The 18,494-nt window shown below is 39.3% G+C and overlaps 1 protein-coding gene across 1 annotated transcript; it reads right to left on the bottom strand.

Annotated features, from left to right (window-relative positions):
- Nucleotides 1-11,832: 11,832 nt before the first annotated feature.
- Nucleotides 11,833-12,315, bottom strand: LOC143532128 (uncharacterized). Its single transcript, XM_077027263.1, has one exon. It carries the CDS (start codon nt 12,313-12,315, stop codon nt 11,833-11,835), a length of 483 nt encoding a protein of 160 aa, XP_076883378.1.
- Nucleotides 12,316-18,494: the final 6,179 nt, after the last annotated feature.

Genomic DNA, 18,494 nt, shown 5'->3' with positions numbered 1-18,494 from the left:
GCCGAATCGCAGCCTTGAATAGATTCATCTCCCGATCTTCGGAGAAGTCCAAGGATTTCTATGATATCCTTAGAAAGTATATAAAGTTTGAGTGGACGGAGAAACATGAGGCTGCACTCAAAGCCTTTAAGAATTACTTATTCTCAGCACCAGCATTAATGAAGCCAATAGATGGGGAACCCCTGTCCTTATACTTAGTTGTATCGGGTAATGCAGTAAGTGATGTCCTTGTAAATGATCATGAAGGGGAAAAACATCTTGTTTATTATGTAAGTAAAAGTCTTCTAGATGCTGAAGCCAAGTACTCTCATTTAGAAAAATTAATTATTACTCTAATTATGGCTTTTACTAAGTTAAGGCATTACTTTGAAACTCATACTATAACTGTGAAAACTAACTATCCTATCAAGAATGTTCTTAGAAAACTAGAGATGTCAGGTAGGATGGCTAAGTGCGCTGTAAAGCAGAGTGCATACGATATCCAATACGAGCCAAGGACTGCTATCAAATCTCAAGCATTGGTTGACTTTGTGGCTGATTTTAGTAGTGATTTACAAAAGGAAGCCGACATGGAGGTCCAATAGTTAGAGAAAACCAAGGATCCTTGGATCTTATTCACGGATGGAGCATCCAACCTTAGAGGAACATGATTAGGTATTCTACTGAAATCACCACAGAGGAACATAATACCCCAGCTACTGCCCTGCGCCTCTCTAGGCTTCGCTCTCGCTCATGACTGGTATATGGGTCTCTCTATGTAGAGATCGGCCTTCTAGAAGCTTCGCCAGAAGCGACTACTCATAGGTAGAGCTGCTCGGCGGTTCCTCACTCTAGCAGGTTATGACATGAAATGTGTAACTCCCAACGCAATGAAAAGTAAAGCCTTAGTTGATTTGCTTGTCTATAGCCTGTGAGTTTCAAACCACAAATAATGAAGCGGAATACGAAGCTTTAATTGCAGGATTGCTACTAGCTAAACACATGAGGATCATGTATCTTCAGGTGTAAATAGATTCATTATTAATAACTAACCAATTTAATGGCTCATATGCTCTTAAAGGAGAAAAACTAATTAAATATCTAGACATTGTGAAAGAACTGTCAAAGTTCTTCGATTCATTTAGTATTATACAGGTACCAAGGGAAGAGAATGTTGGGGCTGATGCCTTAGCAAATCTAGCATCATCGTTGAAGGTGTCGGAAGCTACAAAAATCCGAATCATCCATAAACTCTCACGAGCAATAGGTTAGCAAGAAATTTCGGAGATAACAACTAACAAAGAGATTGTGCTTTGGTATGCATTATCCTCAAATAATCAAGGATCCTGGATCTTCCCGATCAAAAAGTTCCTTCAAGATGGAGAGATTCCCGCTACAGAAAATCCTAAACCTTCAAACTTAAGGTATCACCATACATCTTATTGCATGATATTCTGTATAGGAAATATCTTGCAGGTCCATACTTGAGGTATATTGAGGAACCTGAAATCCAAGAGGTGCTCAAAGACTTTCACGAAGGTGATTGTGGTAATCACACTGGAGGAAAAGCCCTATTCTCTAGGATTCTAAGAACATGATACTTTTGGCCAACCATGAAAAAAGACGCCATGGAGTATTCAAAGAAGTGTGATGCTTGTCAAAGACAAGGCAACATTCTGCACCAACCAACGGAACCTATGTATCCTATATCCTCATCATAGCTTTTCATGAAGTGGGGCATGGATATTGTGGGTAAGCTACCTAAAGCACCAGGAGGAAAAGTGCTCATGCTTTCCATGATTGATTACTTCTCAAAGCAGATAGAAGTAGAAGCTTTTGTACAAGTCCGCGAAAAAGAAGTGATATCCTTCATTAAAAGGAACATTATTACTAGATTTGGTATTCATTCAGAAATTATTTCTGACAATGGTTCCCAGTTTATCGGGAAAAGAACCACTAACTTTTGTGACAGTTGGTACATCAAGACGATCACTTCTTTTTTGTGATTATTGCAGAAGAAATGAAACAAAAGATACGATAGAGCTAGGACAGTTATTGTATGAGGTCTACCCAATTGTGAGTTTCCTGTTTTTTTTCCTGCTTTCTTTTGTGTAGGACCTGAGTCAAATACCCCCGGAGGGAATAAGCACCCACCTCTCGGACGAGTGGGTGCGTCCGAGCTCGTGAGGGGTAATCAATCTAAGCAAGAGAGGGATGCCCTGGATACGGTATCTCGATCGATAATACCGGTGTTTTTGTCAGCTTGCTAGTGCTTTGATTGTTCCTACGATTAGTGCTTTGATTGCTTTCCCTGCTGCTAGTATTCTTGTTGCTATTGCGGTTTGTGTTTTATGGGGTTGAAATCAAGTACTGTACTAAGAAAACTGATGTATAGATATGTCACCAGTTCACCCTCAAGCCAATAGTCAAGCAGAGTCAAGCAACAAGATCATCGTCAACAAATTAAAGAAGAAACTAGGAACCAAGAAAGGCAAGTGGGCTGAGGAGCTTCCTTATATCCTTTGGGCTGATAGAGCAACACCAAAGAATGCAACATGTCAAAAACCCTTGTCGTTGGTGTTTGGGTCAGAAGCTGTAATCCCTACAAAAATGGTGGTTCCAACTACTAGAACAATGTAACATCCCAATTTTTCGTTCGGATAGTAATAATAATAATAATAAAATATGATAGGATAAATAGGCTTTTAGATGGACTTAATTATGGACCAAAAGGGAAAGATGGGCCTTAGGTCCATGGGCTTAAGGGAGTATAAATACCCCTTAAACCCTAATCCTTTCCATTTTTATCCTAATCTACACACTAGCCTATACCTTAGAAAACACACAACACCATCTTATAACCTGAACCAAGATCCGAAGGCGAAAACCCGAGCTTGTTGGTGCTGGAACGTCGTGACGGACCAAAACAACATCAAGGCTTAACCGTGTTCGTAGTTCGACTCGTTCAAGGTACGTTTATAGTTAGAAACCGTTCGTATAGGTTCTATTTGATTTGGGAAATCATAGATCTGTGTTAGTTTGTTATAAACGAACCCAAAACAACAAATATTACTGGAATTGATTAGCATTTTATAGGTTAATTGTTAACCTAAAAGAACCCGTAACCTATATGCCTAAATCACACCCCTTAAACATCGATGTTAGGCCAATTTGATGGTTGGGGTTTGTAGGCGCTGCTTAGACGATTCCGTTGATACGTAAATCGAGTTATTTGGTTAAGAAACGGAGATGATTATGGGGATTAAGAAACAACAGTAGCTGCAGCTGGACAACTTCGCTGCAACTAAGTTCGCCTGATGATAACTTCGCTGGTTGTCAAGTTCGCCAGCTGACTAAGTTCACCTAAGGTTAACTTCGCCTGAGGTTAACTTCGCCTAAGGTTAACTTCACCTAAGGTTAACTTCTCCTAAGGTTAACTTCGTCTTAGGTTAACTTCGCCTAAGGTTAACTTCGCCTAAGGTTAACTTCGCCTAAGGTTAACTTCACCTGGTGATAACTTCACCTAAGGTTAACTTCGCCTGAGGTTAACTTCACCTGAGGTTAACTTCACCTAAGGTTAACTTCACCTGAGGTTAACTTCACCTGAGTTTAACTTAGCACTAAGTTGAAATAATATGATACGATAGGACGAGTATTGATACGTGTAATCTATATACAGTTAGCAGAGCATAGTTAAAGAGAGGAACCACGATAAACGGAGAAAGGAACCGCATTCAGGTGAGTTTCTAGCCTCGTTCCTTGTTATGTTTTCGGGGCTATGTGCATACTCGATGTGTTGTTAATACACTCATCCTAAGTGATAAGTGTATGCCATATGTGATATATGTTATAGATATGAATGATTGCTTTTCGGTACGCGAACGATCTTCGGATATTGCGCGTACTGTCAGGTTAAAAATAAAGGTACGAATATTATATATCGAAGATGTATGAACATTACAAATGAACACTTGTCGGGGCGTGAACGATCTTCGGATATTGCACGTATCGACAAGGGGTATGGTTGTTAAATGAATGATGTAAAGAACGCCTAGAGTGTTCTTATGCTATAATGTAATTATTGTATATGTGAAGTATGTGTATACAGGTACACTAATGGCATGTGAGTCCTACGTTCGACATAGTAAGTTAGGATGGCGAATCCCTCTAACTTCTGTTGGACATAGACTTGGCATGTGATGGCGTAGTTAAGGACTGCGGGCCTTATACGTGATGTAGATGATAGATATAAACGTAGATAGGGACGGTGGGCCTTATACGTGTTATAGGAGATAGACACAAACGTAGATAATGACTGCGGACCTTATACGTAATGTAGATAGGCGTCAGCACAGGAAATGACTGTGGACCTTATACGTGCTATATTTGTGTTGTGGTAGCATAGAGGAAGACTGCGGACTTCGTACGTGTTATGGTTATAGGTGATAGACGCCAACGTAGATAAGGACTGCGGACCTTATACATATTGTAGATAGGCGTCAGCACAAGAAAGGACTGTGGACCTTATACGTGCTATATTTGTGTTAGCATAGGGGAGGACTGCGGACTTCGTACGTGCTATGGTTTAGGTTGCAACATATGGAAGGACTGAGGACCTTGTACGTGTTGTCAATATAGGATGGTACAGGGAAGGACTGCGGACCTTGCACGTACCATAACTGGTGAACATAGGTAAGGACTGCGGACCTTTTACGTGTTCACGATCTTGAGTACAGGTATAGACGGTGGACTATGAACGTACTCATGGTAGGCTGAGGTTAGTGATTGTAGAGATGTATGTGTATGTATTGTATGGCGTTCGATTAACTAGAACTCACTCAGCGCTGACTTTTAGTATGCACGCAGGTGAGTAGAATGAGACATCTAGCTTGAGCGGGCACATGGTGGGCGAATAGGCATCTGAAGACTCAAGATGTTTTAATGTTAATTGACGTTTATTTTGAAAGACAAGAATGTTTAATTAAGGCAAGTTTTGGATTGCTGTAATGTTTTATGAAAGTTTTTATATTCCGTGAAAGTTTTAATTAACTCTTATTTGTAAGAACTGTGTTTATGAGTAAATCCGATGCTAAAGTAGGGCTACCGGGTTCAGGGCCTTACAAACAAGCATCCGTGATCCTCAGGCCAACAATGAAATTCTTCTCCAAGATCTAGATATTGTTGATGAGCTCAGAGACCTAGCTAAGATTAGATTGGCTGCATATCAGCAAAGGGTAGATGGGGAATACAATAAGAATATCAGGATTCGAAGACTTCAAGAAGGAGATCAAGTTTTGAGGAAAGCTTTCCAAAATACAACTAATACCGCAGATGCAAAGCTAGCACCTAAGTGGGAAGGCCCCTACTTGATCGAATTAGAAGCAGGCTAGGGGGCGTATCATCTACTTACTATGGAAGGTGACCGACTACCAAGAGCATTGAATGCTATCCATCTTAAGAAGTACTTTATCTAGTCAGGATCACGAATCCTTAAAGGATCAGGATCCTCAAGTTAGTAAAATTTTATCCTGTCATTTAATCGTTTCAGATTTACATTACTAACTAAAGGATAATATATTCTTAACCATTATCTTTTCCAATCTTTAAGTAACAATGCAGATTTTAATAAGTGGTTCAATGACTAAGAGGTTGGCCACCTCTCCCTCACACACAAGGTACATTGCTATTTCCTTGGCCTAGCCCCCTTAAGGTGTGACCCCCGATGGTCATATCTGCCAGGGTTTAAAGGTTTTCACCTTTCTTACGAATTAGAGTTTCTACACTCTCGCCAATAGCACACGTTATCCAAAATATATTTCGGGGCAGTGGGACCAGTACACGCTTAGTGGCTGACAATTTCATTGCTTTGGCTATATGGAGGATCCTACGAATGATGGTAGACGTACTATACCTAAGGTTTTGGCGTTTTTATGTCACTCACGTTTGGGCTAAATCCCGATTCGGGCAATTCCCCAGTTAACATCCGTACTTTTGGGCCAACCCCTAGTTTGGGCTTGTGTCACACCCCCATATTAGGCCTAGGAGTGTGACCACTAGTTGGTGCCATAAATGTAATTAAATCAGAGTTCGTTAGTTTGTGGAAGACTTATAAAACTTTAAGGATCAAAATGTAACTTATATATATATATATATATATATATTCAAAAGACGGGATTATAAAATACACGCTAGAGTTGTTAACAAAGCATTACTTGTTTATATTTACAAACCACCATAATATGTTAAGTTTAGAAAAGAAATCCGAGCCATCGGATATATAAAAGTAGCACTTCGATACTCCAAGCGCTAAACTTGTTCACCTGCAAAATGTAAGAAAATACGTTAGCAACGAATGCTGATGAACACGCTGACGCAAAATAACTTCTTTTACTTTATTACCCCTTGAGACTACGCCTGTCTCGGCCCATCGTGGCTTAGGAATAACAAAGTCAAATAACACATTATAAATTCGAGCCTCTACTCTAGGTCACCTTAGCAAACACCGCAGCATTCGACTTAGTTAAGTACCCATAAATATACACAACGGTCGTACTCCCTGCAGGAGAGCATCCTACGACCAAGGGTGGTGCGATGTGCCCATTCATCGCATAGTACCACCCATGTAAGGATCCAGACATACGTATACCACAGCCTGAGGGCTAGGTTCATACCCTTATTTATAACGGTTTTAGGAACACATAGTTCCTTGTAAACAATTTCATATAACACATTTGACTTATTTAAAAACAAGTTTATAAAAGTTTGGGGGCGTATTCACCTAATCGCTTTAGGATCGGCTTCACTCACCGTCCAAGGGTCTTTCCCTTCTTTATCTCATACCTATAGTACGAGTATAAATATTTGTTAGTCGGATACACGATCCGGCTTAAGACCTTTAATCTTATTTTATATCTCAACCTCGATGAACCTTTAGGTCATTTTCTTTTACTTAAAAAAACTTTAGTTTAAAAGTAATTATAAACCTTTGGTTTATATTCAGAACCAGACGTTTCTTCTTCTCAAAGAAAAGTATTCTTTTTCTTTTATTATTTAAGAATACTCATTATTCATTAAATAATATTTTCATAACAAAGAGCATACATATATACTTACACACATATATACGTATCAATATTAAATATCTTACCTTTCATTCATTTCTTTGTTATTTTTATTTCTCTTTTATCGAGGTATCGAGTATAACCTCGACTTAAGGCTTAAGACTTGAATATAATATTATATTATATTTTTCGTTACTAACCTTATTGACGTATTTAGAAACCCTAGGAACTCGAGCAGCACTCCTGACGCCGCTTCACTTCTCAATCAACTTTGCTATGTCAATGACAATACCAATCTTCTACATGCCTTTCGAGAACAACACCTTCCTTGGTTGTATGTGGGTGGAGGGTGGCACGAACGTCGAGGAAACGTTGACATGAAAATCAAGGATCGGGACACGTTTTACGAGGAAATATGGCACGCTTATCGAGGTGGATCGAGTATACGATTGTCAGGATTTAGAGAGATGTTAGAGAGAGAAAGGTATGTGTGATTTTGGTGTGTAAATGGTTGATCCCAACCTTGCTATTTATAGGCCAAATCTAGAACCCCACCGCGGTACGCGATGGGCTCCTGGGAACCTATCGTGTATCGCAATATAGGTGTGATGAGTCACAACGTAGGTCTGCCACGTGGCGACACATGGCATCAGTGTTTCCACGTGGCAGCAGGTGGTGCCACCGTGTGCAACGCGACACACATGTCAAAACGTGTCAGACCACGTCATCGCGTATCGTGATGACGTTGGTTCAACGATGATCGCATATCGCCGTTGACCACTTCTAGAAACTTTGACCAAGCACCATCGTGGTACGCGATGGGCTTGTATTTTGTCCCGTCGCATATCACGATAGAACAAGAAAACAGATTTTTCATTTTAAACCCTAATGTTTGGAATTTGGCATTTTCAGTCCCTTAACTTTGGAAAGTTGGCATTTTGAACTTGAAATTTTCATGATGTTACATCCTTCCCACCTTGAAATAAATCTCGTCCTCGATATTGCTTTACAAGAACCAGTGGGGGTATTTATTTCTCATTTTCGATTCGATTTCCCATGTATATTCGGGCTATGAGAGTCCCATTTTACTTTCACAATTTTTAACGTTTATCTTTTTAATCTCTTTATTTTCGAATCTTCAATTTGTATTGGACATTCTACTAATTTTAGGTTCTCTATTATTTCTACGTCCTTTAATGGCATAGCCAAAGATTCATCGGTTAAACACTTACGCAGATTCGAAACATGGAATACGTCATGTATCCCTTGCATTTCCTCGGGCAGTCGCAAACGGTATGCAACAGTGGTGATTCGTTCGAGTACCTCAAAAGGTCCAACGAATAGAGGACTTAGTTTTCCTTTCTTATCAAAACGAACTACGCCTTTCCAAGTCGAGACTTTTAACAGGACTTTGTCACCAACTTTAAATTCTAATGGCTTACGACGGACATCGGCGTAACTCTTTTGGCGGTCATGTTCCGTCTTAAGTCGTTCTTGGATTTGAAGAATCTTATCAGTGATTTCTTGGACTATCTCGGGTCCAGATAATTGATTGTCTCCGGTTTCAGACCAACACACGGGCGTTCTAAACTTTCGACCATATAACGCCTCGAATGGTGCGGCTTGAATACTTGCGTGATAGCTATTATTGTACGATAATTCCATTAGGGGTAAGTGGTCATCCCAATTTCCACCTAAGTCAATCACACAAGCCCGAATCATGTCTTCCAACGTTTGAATTGTTCTTTCGCTTTGCCCATCGATTTGCGGATGATAGGCAGTGCTAAGTTTCAGTTTCGTACCGAGTGCTTGTTGGAAGCTTTTCCAAAAGTGAGACGTAAAACAACTGTCTCGATCAGGGATTATAGATAGCGGTACTCCATGCAAAGCAATGATGTTGTTTACATAAATACGCGCTAATCTATCCATTGAATGCGATTCATTGATCGGAATAAAGTGTGCTGATTTGGTTAATCTATCAACGATCACCCAAATAGCATTATGCTTCCGAGTCATCTTCGGTAGTTTGGTAATGAAATCCATAGTGATTAATTCCCACTTCCATACGGGATGTTCGGGTTGCTGAAGCAATCCTGAAGTCCTTTGATGTTCAGCCTTGACTTTCAAACATGTTGAACATTTCGCAACATGCGAAGCGACATCCCGTTTCATTCCATTCCACCAATAATTAGCTTTAAGATTGTGGTACGTTTTATCACTTCTGGGATGCATCATATATTTAGATTTGTGAGCTTCGTTCAAGATTTTCTCACGCAAGCCTCCAACGATTGGTACCCAAATCCTATTACCGAGTCTAAGGATACCATCATCACCCTTGACTAACGAGTCAATGGTGCCATTACGTTTTTCATCGGAGATTTGGTTTTCATTGATTGCTTGAGTTTGAGCGGATTTGATTTGTTCGATAAGATCAATTTGAAGTTCTAGTCGCAATGCTCGAACTCTTTTGGGCTTCTCGTGCTCTTTACGACTTAAGGCGTCAGCCACAACGTTGGCTTTACCTTCATGATAGACGATTTCGTAATCATAGTCATTGAGCGTTTCCATCCATAGCCGTTGGCGCATGTTGAGCTCTTTTTGATCAAAGATATGTTTTAGACTTTTGTGATCGGTGTACACGGCAAATCTTACTCCATAGAGATAGTGCCTCCATATCTTAAGTGCGAAGAAAATGGCGCCTAACTCTAAATCGTGAATCGTATAATTCTTTTCATGTACCTTGAGTTGACGAGAGGCGTAGGTGATTACTTTCTTGCGTTGCTTTAGTACGCATCCCAAGCCAGAATGAGATGCGTCACTAAACACTACAAAATCCTCAGTACCTTCTGGCAAAGCCAAGATAGGTGCTTGAGTATGCTTTTGTTTGAGTATATCGAACGCCTCTTGTTGTTTCGCCCCCATTCATACTTGATGTTCTTACGAGTTAGAGAAGTTAAGGGAACGGTGATACGAGAAAAGTTTTCGATGAACTTACGGTAATAGCCAGCCAAACCTAAGAAACTTCGAATCTCGGTTGGCGATTTTGGGACCTCCCACTTATAGATAGCTTCAATCTTAGCGGGGTCTACTTGAATACCGTTAACATTAATAATATGACCAAGAAATTGTATATCGTGCAACAAGAATTTGAGTTTGGAAAACTTAGCATACAACTTCTCGGTTCTAAGAATTTCAAGCAAAGTTCGAAGACGGACTTCGTGATCAGCCTTTGACTTAGAATAAATAAGTATGTCGTCGATGAATACGATAACAAATTATCCAAGAACGGCTTGAAAATACGGTTCATCATGTCCATGAATGCAGCTGGGGTATTAGTAAGTCCAAATGGCATAACCGTGAACTCATAATGTCCATACCTTGTTCGAAACGCGGTCTTTGGAACATCCTCGGATTGGACTTTGAGTTGGTGATAGCCGGAACGAAGATCAATTTTAGAAAAGAAGCTAGTAGCACCTTGAAGTTGGTCGAAAAGATCATCGATACGAGGAAGTGGATATCAGTGTTTGATTGTGACTTTGTTTAACGCACGATAATCGATACACATACGCATAGATCCGTCCTTCTTCTTGACGAATAGAATTGGCGCTCCCCAAGGCGACGAACTTGGTCGGATGAAGCCTTTCTCAAGATGCTCATCGAGTTGTTTCTTTAACTCCTTCATCTTGGTTGGCGCTAAACGATACGAAGCTTTGGCAATTGGAGCAGTACCGGGAATAAGATCGATCCTAAATTCTACTTCATGATCGGGAGGGATTCCGGGAAGTTCATTAGGAAAGACGTCAGAAAAGTCGGAAACGATAGGAACGTCTTTGATTTCTTTTGGCTTTGATTCTTCAGTGACGTAGGCCATGAATGCGAGGCATCCTTGATTCAAACATTTGTTAGCCCTAATCATAGAAATTATGCTAACTTGGCCAGCGTCTTTGTCCCCTTCAATTCGAATCGTTCGTTTATCGGGGGCTTGAAGTTCAACAGTTTTGCTATTGCAGATGATACGGGCATGGTTATCGGATAACTAATCCATACCAAGTACAATATCAAAACCAACCAGACTCATGGGTAACAAACAAATAGGCAGAATATAACCAGCTAGAAGTATTTTTCCGTTTTCAATGGCTTCGGAGATCTTAACGATTTCGCCACTAGCAGTCTCGAAGCTTAGAGTTTTATCTAATTTTGTTAAAGGTTCATTTATTAGACTACAAAAGCTATAATCTATAAAACTCAAACAGGCACCCGAATCAAATAAAACTCTAGCATAGGTGTCGTTGACTAGAAACGTACCGGTTATGGTTTCCAGCATGTCAGTGGCCTTCTTTGTGTCGAGTATAAAGACTCGAGCGTTTCCCTTCTTGTTTTGGCCACTTCCACCTGCACCACCAGCAGCGGGTTTGTTCTTTGGGCATTCAAAACTAAGATGGCCCATCTCCTTGCAGTTGTAGCAAGTCATTTTCTTCTTCCAACAGTCAGCAGCCGCATGACCCGTGCGATTGCATGACTCGCACACTTTAGGAGGCGGGGCGAAATTGCATCGACCCTTGTGATACCTCCTACAGGTCTTGCATGGCGTAGAGTTGTTTTGGTTTACGCCTTTGCCTTTGATGTTGGAACTTTCTCCAATCCTTCCTTGAGCAGCTGTTGTTGTTGGCACCTTCTTGTCCTCTTCTTTTTTACGAACCATGCCGCCCATCAGGTAACCAGCTAACTCCATCGTAGAGTCAGCGGTTTGAGGTAAGTGTGACCTCACCATATCGCGGATTTCCCGCGGCAGTCACCATATATATCTTGTAACCTTGCTGGATTCAGGATTCACCAGCTGAGGAACTAGTCGGCAATACTCGTGAAACTTTGTGTTGTATTCACGAAGATTCGTTCCTACGACCTTAAGATTGAGAAATTTTGTTTGGATTTGGTCGGTCTCATGCATGGATTTTTCCATCAACAAGGCTTTGAATTCATTCCAAATCAGATTATACATTATATCTCTTCCTTTGCTCATTAACAGAGCATTCCACCACTCGAGGGCTTCACCCTTGAACATGAGGGCGGAATATTGGATCTTCTCCTCATCGGAGCACTTTCTTGTTATCACGATTGTCTCCATTTCCTCAAGCCATCTCACGGTTGAAATGGCTCCTTTATCACCATGGAACTCTTTCGGTCTAAAGTACTTGAACTCCTTAAACGAACACCCACTAATCTTGAGTTTCTTGAACTCACGCTTAACTCCACCATCGGCATTAGACTCATGCATACTCTCCTCGACTCGAGACGGTTTCGGACGGGATTTTGCGGATCTATGAGAGGGATTAACAGATTGAGAATGTCTAGATTGAGATCTAAATTCGGATTCTTCCCTAACCGCTTTCTTGATCATCTTTTCATGTATTTTTTAGGAATTTCTTCCTCTCGCTCGTTCTCAATCTCGGGACCTTTCCCCTTATCTTTTATCTCTTTCTCTTTACGAGCATTTTCGTTGTTACTTTGCTCAAACATTTTCTTTCTTTTTCTTTTTTAATTAAGTTGAAAATTTTAACAACGTTTCTTTTATTAAACACATATAATTTATTACACACATATATATATATCACAAAGGATATATATATTTATTTTATATTACACATACATATATATATATATATCGTTCCAACGATATATTTATATATAGATTGTCCTATCTTTATTCGAAGAACGCTTCAACTCTCTTGTTACATATTTATTTCACATATCAAACAAGCTATATTACACATAACTTCACATGGCCACCATCTTCAGTCCTTCAAAAACTTCTTAACAACTTTTGTTAATTTGTTGCATTTACGAAGATGTGTTTCTCCCATACTCTTCTTTTTCTTTCCTTCCTCGGCCACCTTCTTTCTCCAATCGTCGGTTTTGTGCAGGGCATGATCCAAATGCTCTTCATATGACTGTGGGATTACGTTGGGGTATCCATACTGTGGTGGTGGGTCACGGTAACCCAAGTCACCATTTCGTAATAATTCCTTGGTTCAGGATACTGGAAGTAATTCATATTGGATGAAAGGTAGAGGTAAGTCTTGGCAGCTTGGTTTTGCTCACGAATCTCATCAGCTTGTTCTTCAATTGATGGAATCCTTCCATGAAATGGTGGGAAGCTTGACGAAGCTTGGTTCCTAAGTTTCTCGAGGTATTGGGCATATGGATCAACGGAACCATAGCTTGGGTTTTGGGAAGTGAGTGATCCTTCCATTGAGCTTGATATCTCGTTGGGATTATTAGGATGCTCTTCTTCCGGTTCTTCCTCAGACTCTTCCTCAGGGTCCTCTTCTGTTTGATCCCTTTCTAAATCGTTCTAATCAATATATATAATAACTTAGATCTAATCCAGATCTATATGTTAATATTAATTATCCGGATCTAGCTCTCTAATACGTTAGTTTGATTGCTATTAGTATGTAGTATATATTATCAGTATGTTTATTGTGAAGCTTGAGAGATAGAGAGAGAATACTTTAAATCTTTCTGAATAATATTAATTCTCTCAAAACTTCAACCCTTACAAGTGAACAGTGGTTCACTATTTATAGAAGACGATCTGGTTCGCTAACATCCCCTAGCGAACCAGCATCCCCTTCGTTAACTTAACGAACCTCCCCTGATTCGTTAACATCCCCTAACGAATCAGGAGGGAATACATTATAATGTCCTAGTTCGCTAACATCCCTAGCGAACTAGACTTAACCTTAACGAACTAGTCTTAATTCGCTAACATTCTTAGCGAACTAGACTCAAACGTAACGAATTAGATAAATAAACATTTAAATATTACATTTAAATATAAAATAAACATTAATGATAATTACAAAGACTCGAGACGCAAAACCGTGCACTAACAGACACCCCCTCGTCTTGAGCTCTTTGTCTTTAACTTATTTGAAACGCTTTGTCTGCCAATCTCTGCAACTATGAATCCCATGTTCATGGCATACACGAACAACACGTTGGAATTGCATAGCCAGGTCATAATCTTCTTGGCGTTCAGACAAAATCTGCTTCCTGTGTAGCACGTCATTGTCTGTCTCTGATAAATTAACCAACCACATTGGATCGATTATCTTGATGAGCTCAGTCTGTAGTCCTCGACCATGAACAATAACGGCCTCGCCAGTACGATTGTCATAGTACCAACGGTTGAAAGACAGATGAATATCTTGAGGCATTGTCTTCACAGGAACCCTTCTCATAGTCTTTGGTGGCTTCACTTTCAAAACAAGTTTCTTCCAGCCGGTCCTCGGATCAATCTCATCAGTACGTTTACGTCTTGGGACCTGGGGTTTGAAGAATTTGAAGCCATGATTGACCTCGAACAGTAAGTGTTAATGAAACCACTCAGCAGTTCGGTTACCCCCACGATTGATAAATGGACGTCTCGCGAGGGTGCGTACATCCCAACGCGGTAATGTTAAAACATCCATTATCCTCTCGTAATATTGGATACCTTTTTCCCATTTCACAATACATACCTTAAGGTCTGAATCATAGAGCCATGAGACAATATCACCATGTACCTTAGAAACAATCTTGAAGGTAGTCATCTGATTTGCCTCAATCCAAGCAGCAGCTGTATCCTTTCTTTCTTTATCTACATACCGAAAAGCACTGATGATCTTATCCACTTTCTGGCGTTTGAACCATCTTTCAATGTCATCATCAGTCACTTCTTTTAGTGAAGGAACAGTCTGTTGCACAATCTTCTCCAAATCATCCTCAGTCTCTTTAATTACGTTTTCATTAAATACCGGAGCACCTTGATCAACATTTGCGTGTTGATACAAGTCCGGGTACTCATCAGCTGTCACATCCTCCATCTCAATCTCCTCGTTCTCATAAATAAAATCCGTATCCATAAATAACGGATCATCTTCCATTACATTCTCATTGATCACTTCGACATCGGGCTCAGTCTCTAATGCAGTCAGCTGATCGTCATTTAGCCCAAGTAGAATCGAGATCTGCTCCCTTGTCAAAGATCTAATCACAAACTCACCGATCTGTATCTCATCTCTGTTCACCACACTTCTAACCATCCCCAATTCATCAATAAATATCACCGTGTTAGCCTCAATCATTTCTATCGGCTTGGCAGCTGTTGGATCTTGATATGAAATTATCTGTTTGTTCGAATCATCAGCGCCACTAACACCAGCACCAGAGGATGAACCATGCGATTGTTTAGGCTCACCTCCTGCATCAGACTCGTTAGGATCATCATCATCATTTCTGAGTTTCTTGAGGGCATCATCTTTACAAGTTAATTGTAAAATTAAATAAAATAAAAAAATAAATAAAATCAATAAGTTAAATTATCGAGAAACCCTTATAACCCGACAACCTAATACGTTAAAAGTGTTTCAGATTACCGAAACATAATTTAAAAAAAATTATTTAAATATATTTTATAAAGAAGACGAAACTATTTTTGATATTTTGTAAAAAATAAAGAATTAAAGAATGTATTTACAGAAGAATATCCAATCCTCTAAAATAGACCATCTTTTTGTGTTTTTCAATGATTTTATCAAAAGCAGTACATATTTTTGTATTTTTGTTGAGTTTGAGCAGAGAATCATATTGACCAAATTGCCCTTCCATCACAGTTTTATATTTCAGCGATATTATGACTGGCAATAAGTCGGTCATTGTTATTGTTGTCCACATAAGTCTAATAACACACAATCAAGTATTTTTGTGATATGATTAAATAGTTCAATTAGAGCACAGAATATCAGAAATTATCAGCCTCTAATCTCGGTTCAAGCGTAATTTGATTTTTGCCAAATCACCCCAACTTGACTTAAACCATTATATTGTTGATCAAAAATTTGATACCAAATGAGAAATTTAGAGCAATGCATCAAGTTTCCTTTACTGTGAGTGAGTATGCACGAGTCCATCTGTCGGCTTACATACATTGTATCCCCTGGGGTCCGTTTCTTAATGGTATTAAGACGCACGCAAGGGAGGAACAATTGTATGACTAACAGCGGATTTTGATCAAGTCAGTAATTTAAATTGTACGAGGTACAACGGTGATCAAGTTTAATGACTTTGGGTTTGCTCTAGAAAGCGAGTGAAATATTCATGCATATGAATATCCAGATAGTTAAGCCGCAAAAGACTCACAGTGTCCCGAATATTAACGCTTGTTATTTGCTTTATTTGATTTTTGGGTGATCAACAAATATAAGGCTTTAGTATGACTGGTCATTACATTTCTGCCATCCTCACCAAGACTTTTGCTAGAGACTAGCGTTTCTTTATGTTTATATCACATACTTTACTCTACTGGGTTATTTTAAGACCTACCAATGCACCAATGCAATTAAGCACACAGTCTTTTAAGCTTACTTTTTGCTGAACTTGGGGTCAAGATAATCAATGTACTATCATGTTCCCTTTTTGCTTCAAAAACTCAAAATTTTGAGGAGCATAAAACATAAATACAAGATAAATCTTATCGCCCCAGTTAACTTAAGAGAATAAATAAATGGCTAACCTTCAATCCAAAAGTGAATCATAGGACCAAGACATGCAAGCAAGCTTCATAAACTTAAATAACCGACATAATTTTCAGCGAGAAAATAATCTAAAAATCTTTTTGGTTTTTTCTCTGTACAAACTTTAAAAACACAATATTTTTGTCTTTTTCAAATTTCCTATAAACAAAATAAACTTCACAATCTTTTTGGATTTTCGGATTTTAAATGTTTTTGATTTTTCTAAATTTTAAAGGAAAAACTTAAAGAACAGAAATCACAATATTTTTGAATTTTTCCTTAATTCTTTTTGTATTTTCTAGATTTCTCCCCCTAAAACCTAAAACATAAAATAAGACTAAATCTGTAAATGCAATTAAAAAAATAATTATCCTAATTTGAGGATCTCAGCAAGGGTCTTCAATCCATTTAAACCAAACAAAAAAGTAAAACGTGTTTTATCGAACGCTTTGGTAAATAGATCGGCTTTTTGAAAATCTGTGTGCACTTTCTCAAGATCAATTAATTTCTTTTCATAACAATCCCGTATAAAATGATGTCGAATCTCGATATGTTTCGTTTTAGAATGTTGTACGGGATTCTTGGTGATACTTATAGCAGCAGAATTATCAATCAAGATGGGAGTAGTAAGAAACTTCAAACCGTAGTCGCGAAGATGTTGTTGTATCCACAGAACCTGTGAACAACAACTCGAGGCTGCAACATATTCAGCTTGGGCGGTTGAAGTAGAGACCGTTGTCTTCTTCTTACACTGCCAGGAAACAAGCCGGTTTCCTAAAAATTGACATCCTGCAGTCGTTGATTTGAAGTTGATCTTGCATCCTCCATAATCTGAATATGAGTAGGCGGTAAAATCAAAAGTATTATCTTTGGGGTACCATAACCCGATGTCAGGATTTCCCCGTAGATATTGCAAAATACGCTTAACCGCTGCCAGGTGAGTCACTCGGGGACTAGCTTGGTACCTAGCACACACACAAATAGCAAACATTATGTCGGGTCGAGAAGCAGTTAAATACATTAGAGAACCAATCATAGCACGATAAAGGGTCGGATCAACAGTATCCTCCAATTCATCCGGTGATAAATTGTGACCCACTGGAAGAGGAGTTGAAGGGATTTTTCCGGCAGTTATCTTGAATCGGCTCAAGACATCGTTCACATATTTAGTCTGATGAATGAAGATTCCCTTATCAGATTGATGAACCTGCAGCCCTAAAAAGAAATTCATCTCTCCCATCGAGCTCATTTCGAACTTGGTTTGCATGGACTTCTCGAATTCCTTACATAAAGTGTCATTTGTAGACCCAAATATAATATCATCAACATAAATCTAGACTAGAAGAAGATCATCACCAACAGTTTTATGAAATAAAGTACAGTCAACAGTTCCTAGTTTGAAGCCATTATCAGTCAGATGGTCGGCGAGCGTGCCATACCAAGCTCTCGGGGCTTGATGTAGACCATACAAGGTCTTGTTTAAACGGTAAACACGGTCTGGATAATCAGGATCTTCAAAACCAGGTGGTTGTTGAACAAACACTTCCTCATGTAGTTCACCATTGAGAAATGCACTTTTAACATCCATTTGATAGACCTTGATATTCTTGTAAGTAGCATAAGCCAGGAAGATTCGAATCGACTCTAATCTTGCAACTGGAGCATATACCTCAGTATAATCAATACCCTCTTGCTGATGAAAACCTTGCACCACTAGACGTGCTTTGTTTCTGACAATCACCCCTCGATCATCCTTTTTACATTTAAATACCCACTTAGTCGGAATAACTTTCTTGACTCTAGCAGGCTTGTCTATTAAATCCCAAACACCCAATCGTGCAAACTGTTGTAATTCCTCTTGCATAGCTTCTACCCAAGAAGGATCATCAAGTGCCTT

The sequence above is a fragment of the Bidens hawaiensis genome, unplaced genomic scaffold (assembly GCF_021521415.1).
Source record: "Bidens hawaiensis isolate Kalapana, Puna unplaced genomic scaffold, B.hawaiensis_p1.1 tig00000702_1, whole genome shotgun sequence".
In the NCBI taxonomy this organism is placed as follows: Eukaryota; Viridiplantae; Streptophyta; class Magnoliopsida; order Asterales; family Asteraceae; genus Bidens; species Bidens hawaiensis.
This window is presented reverse-complemented; position numbering and strand designations above follow the sequence as displayed.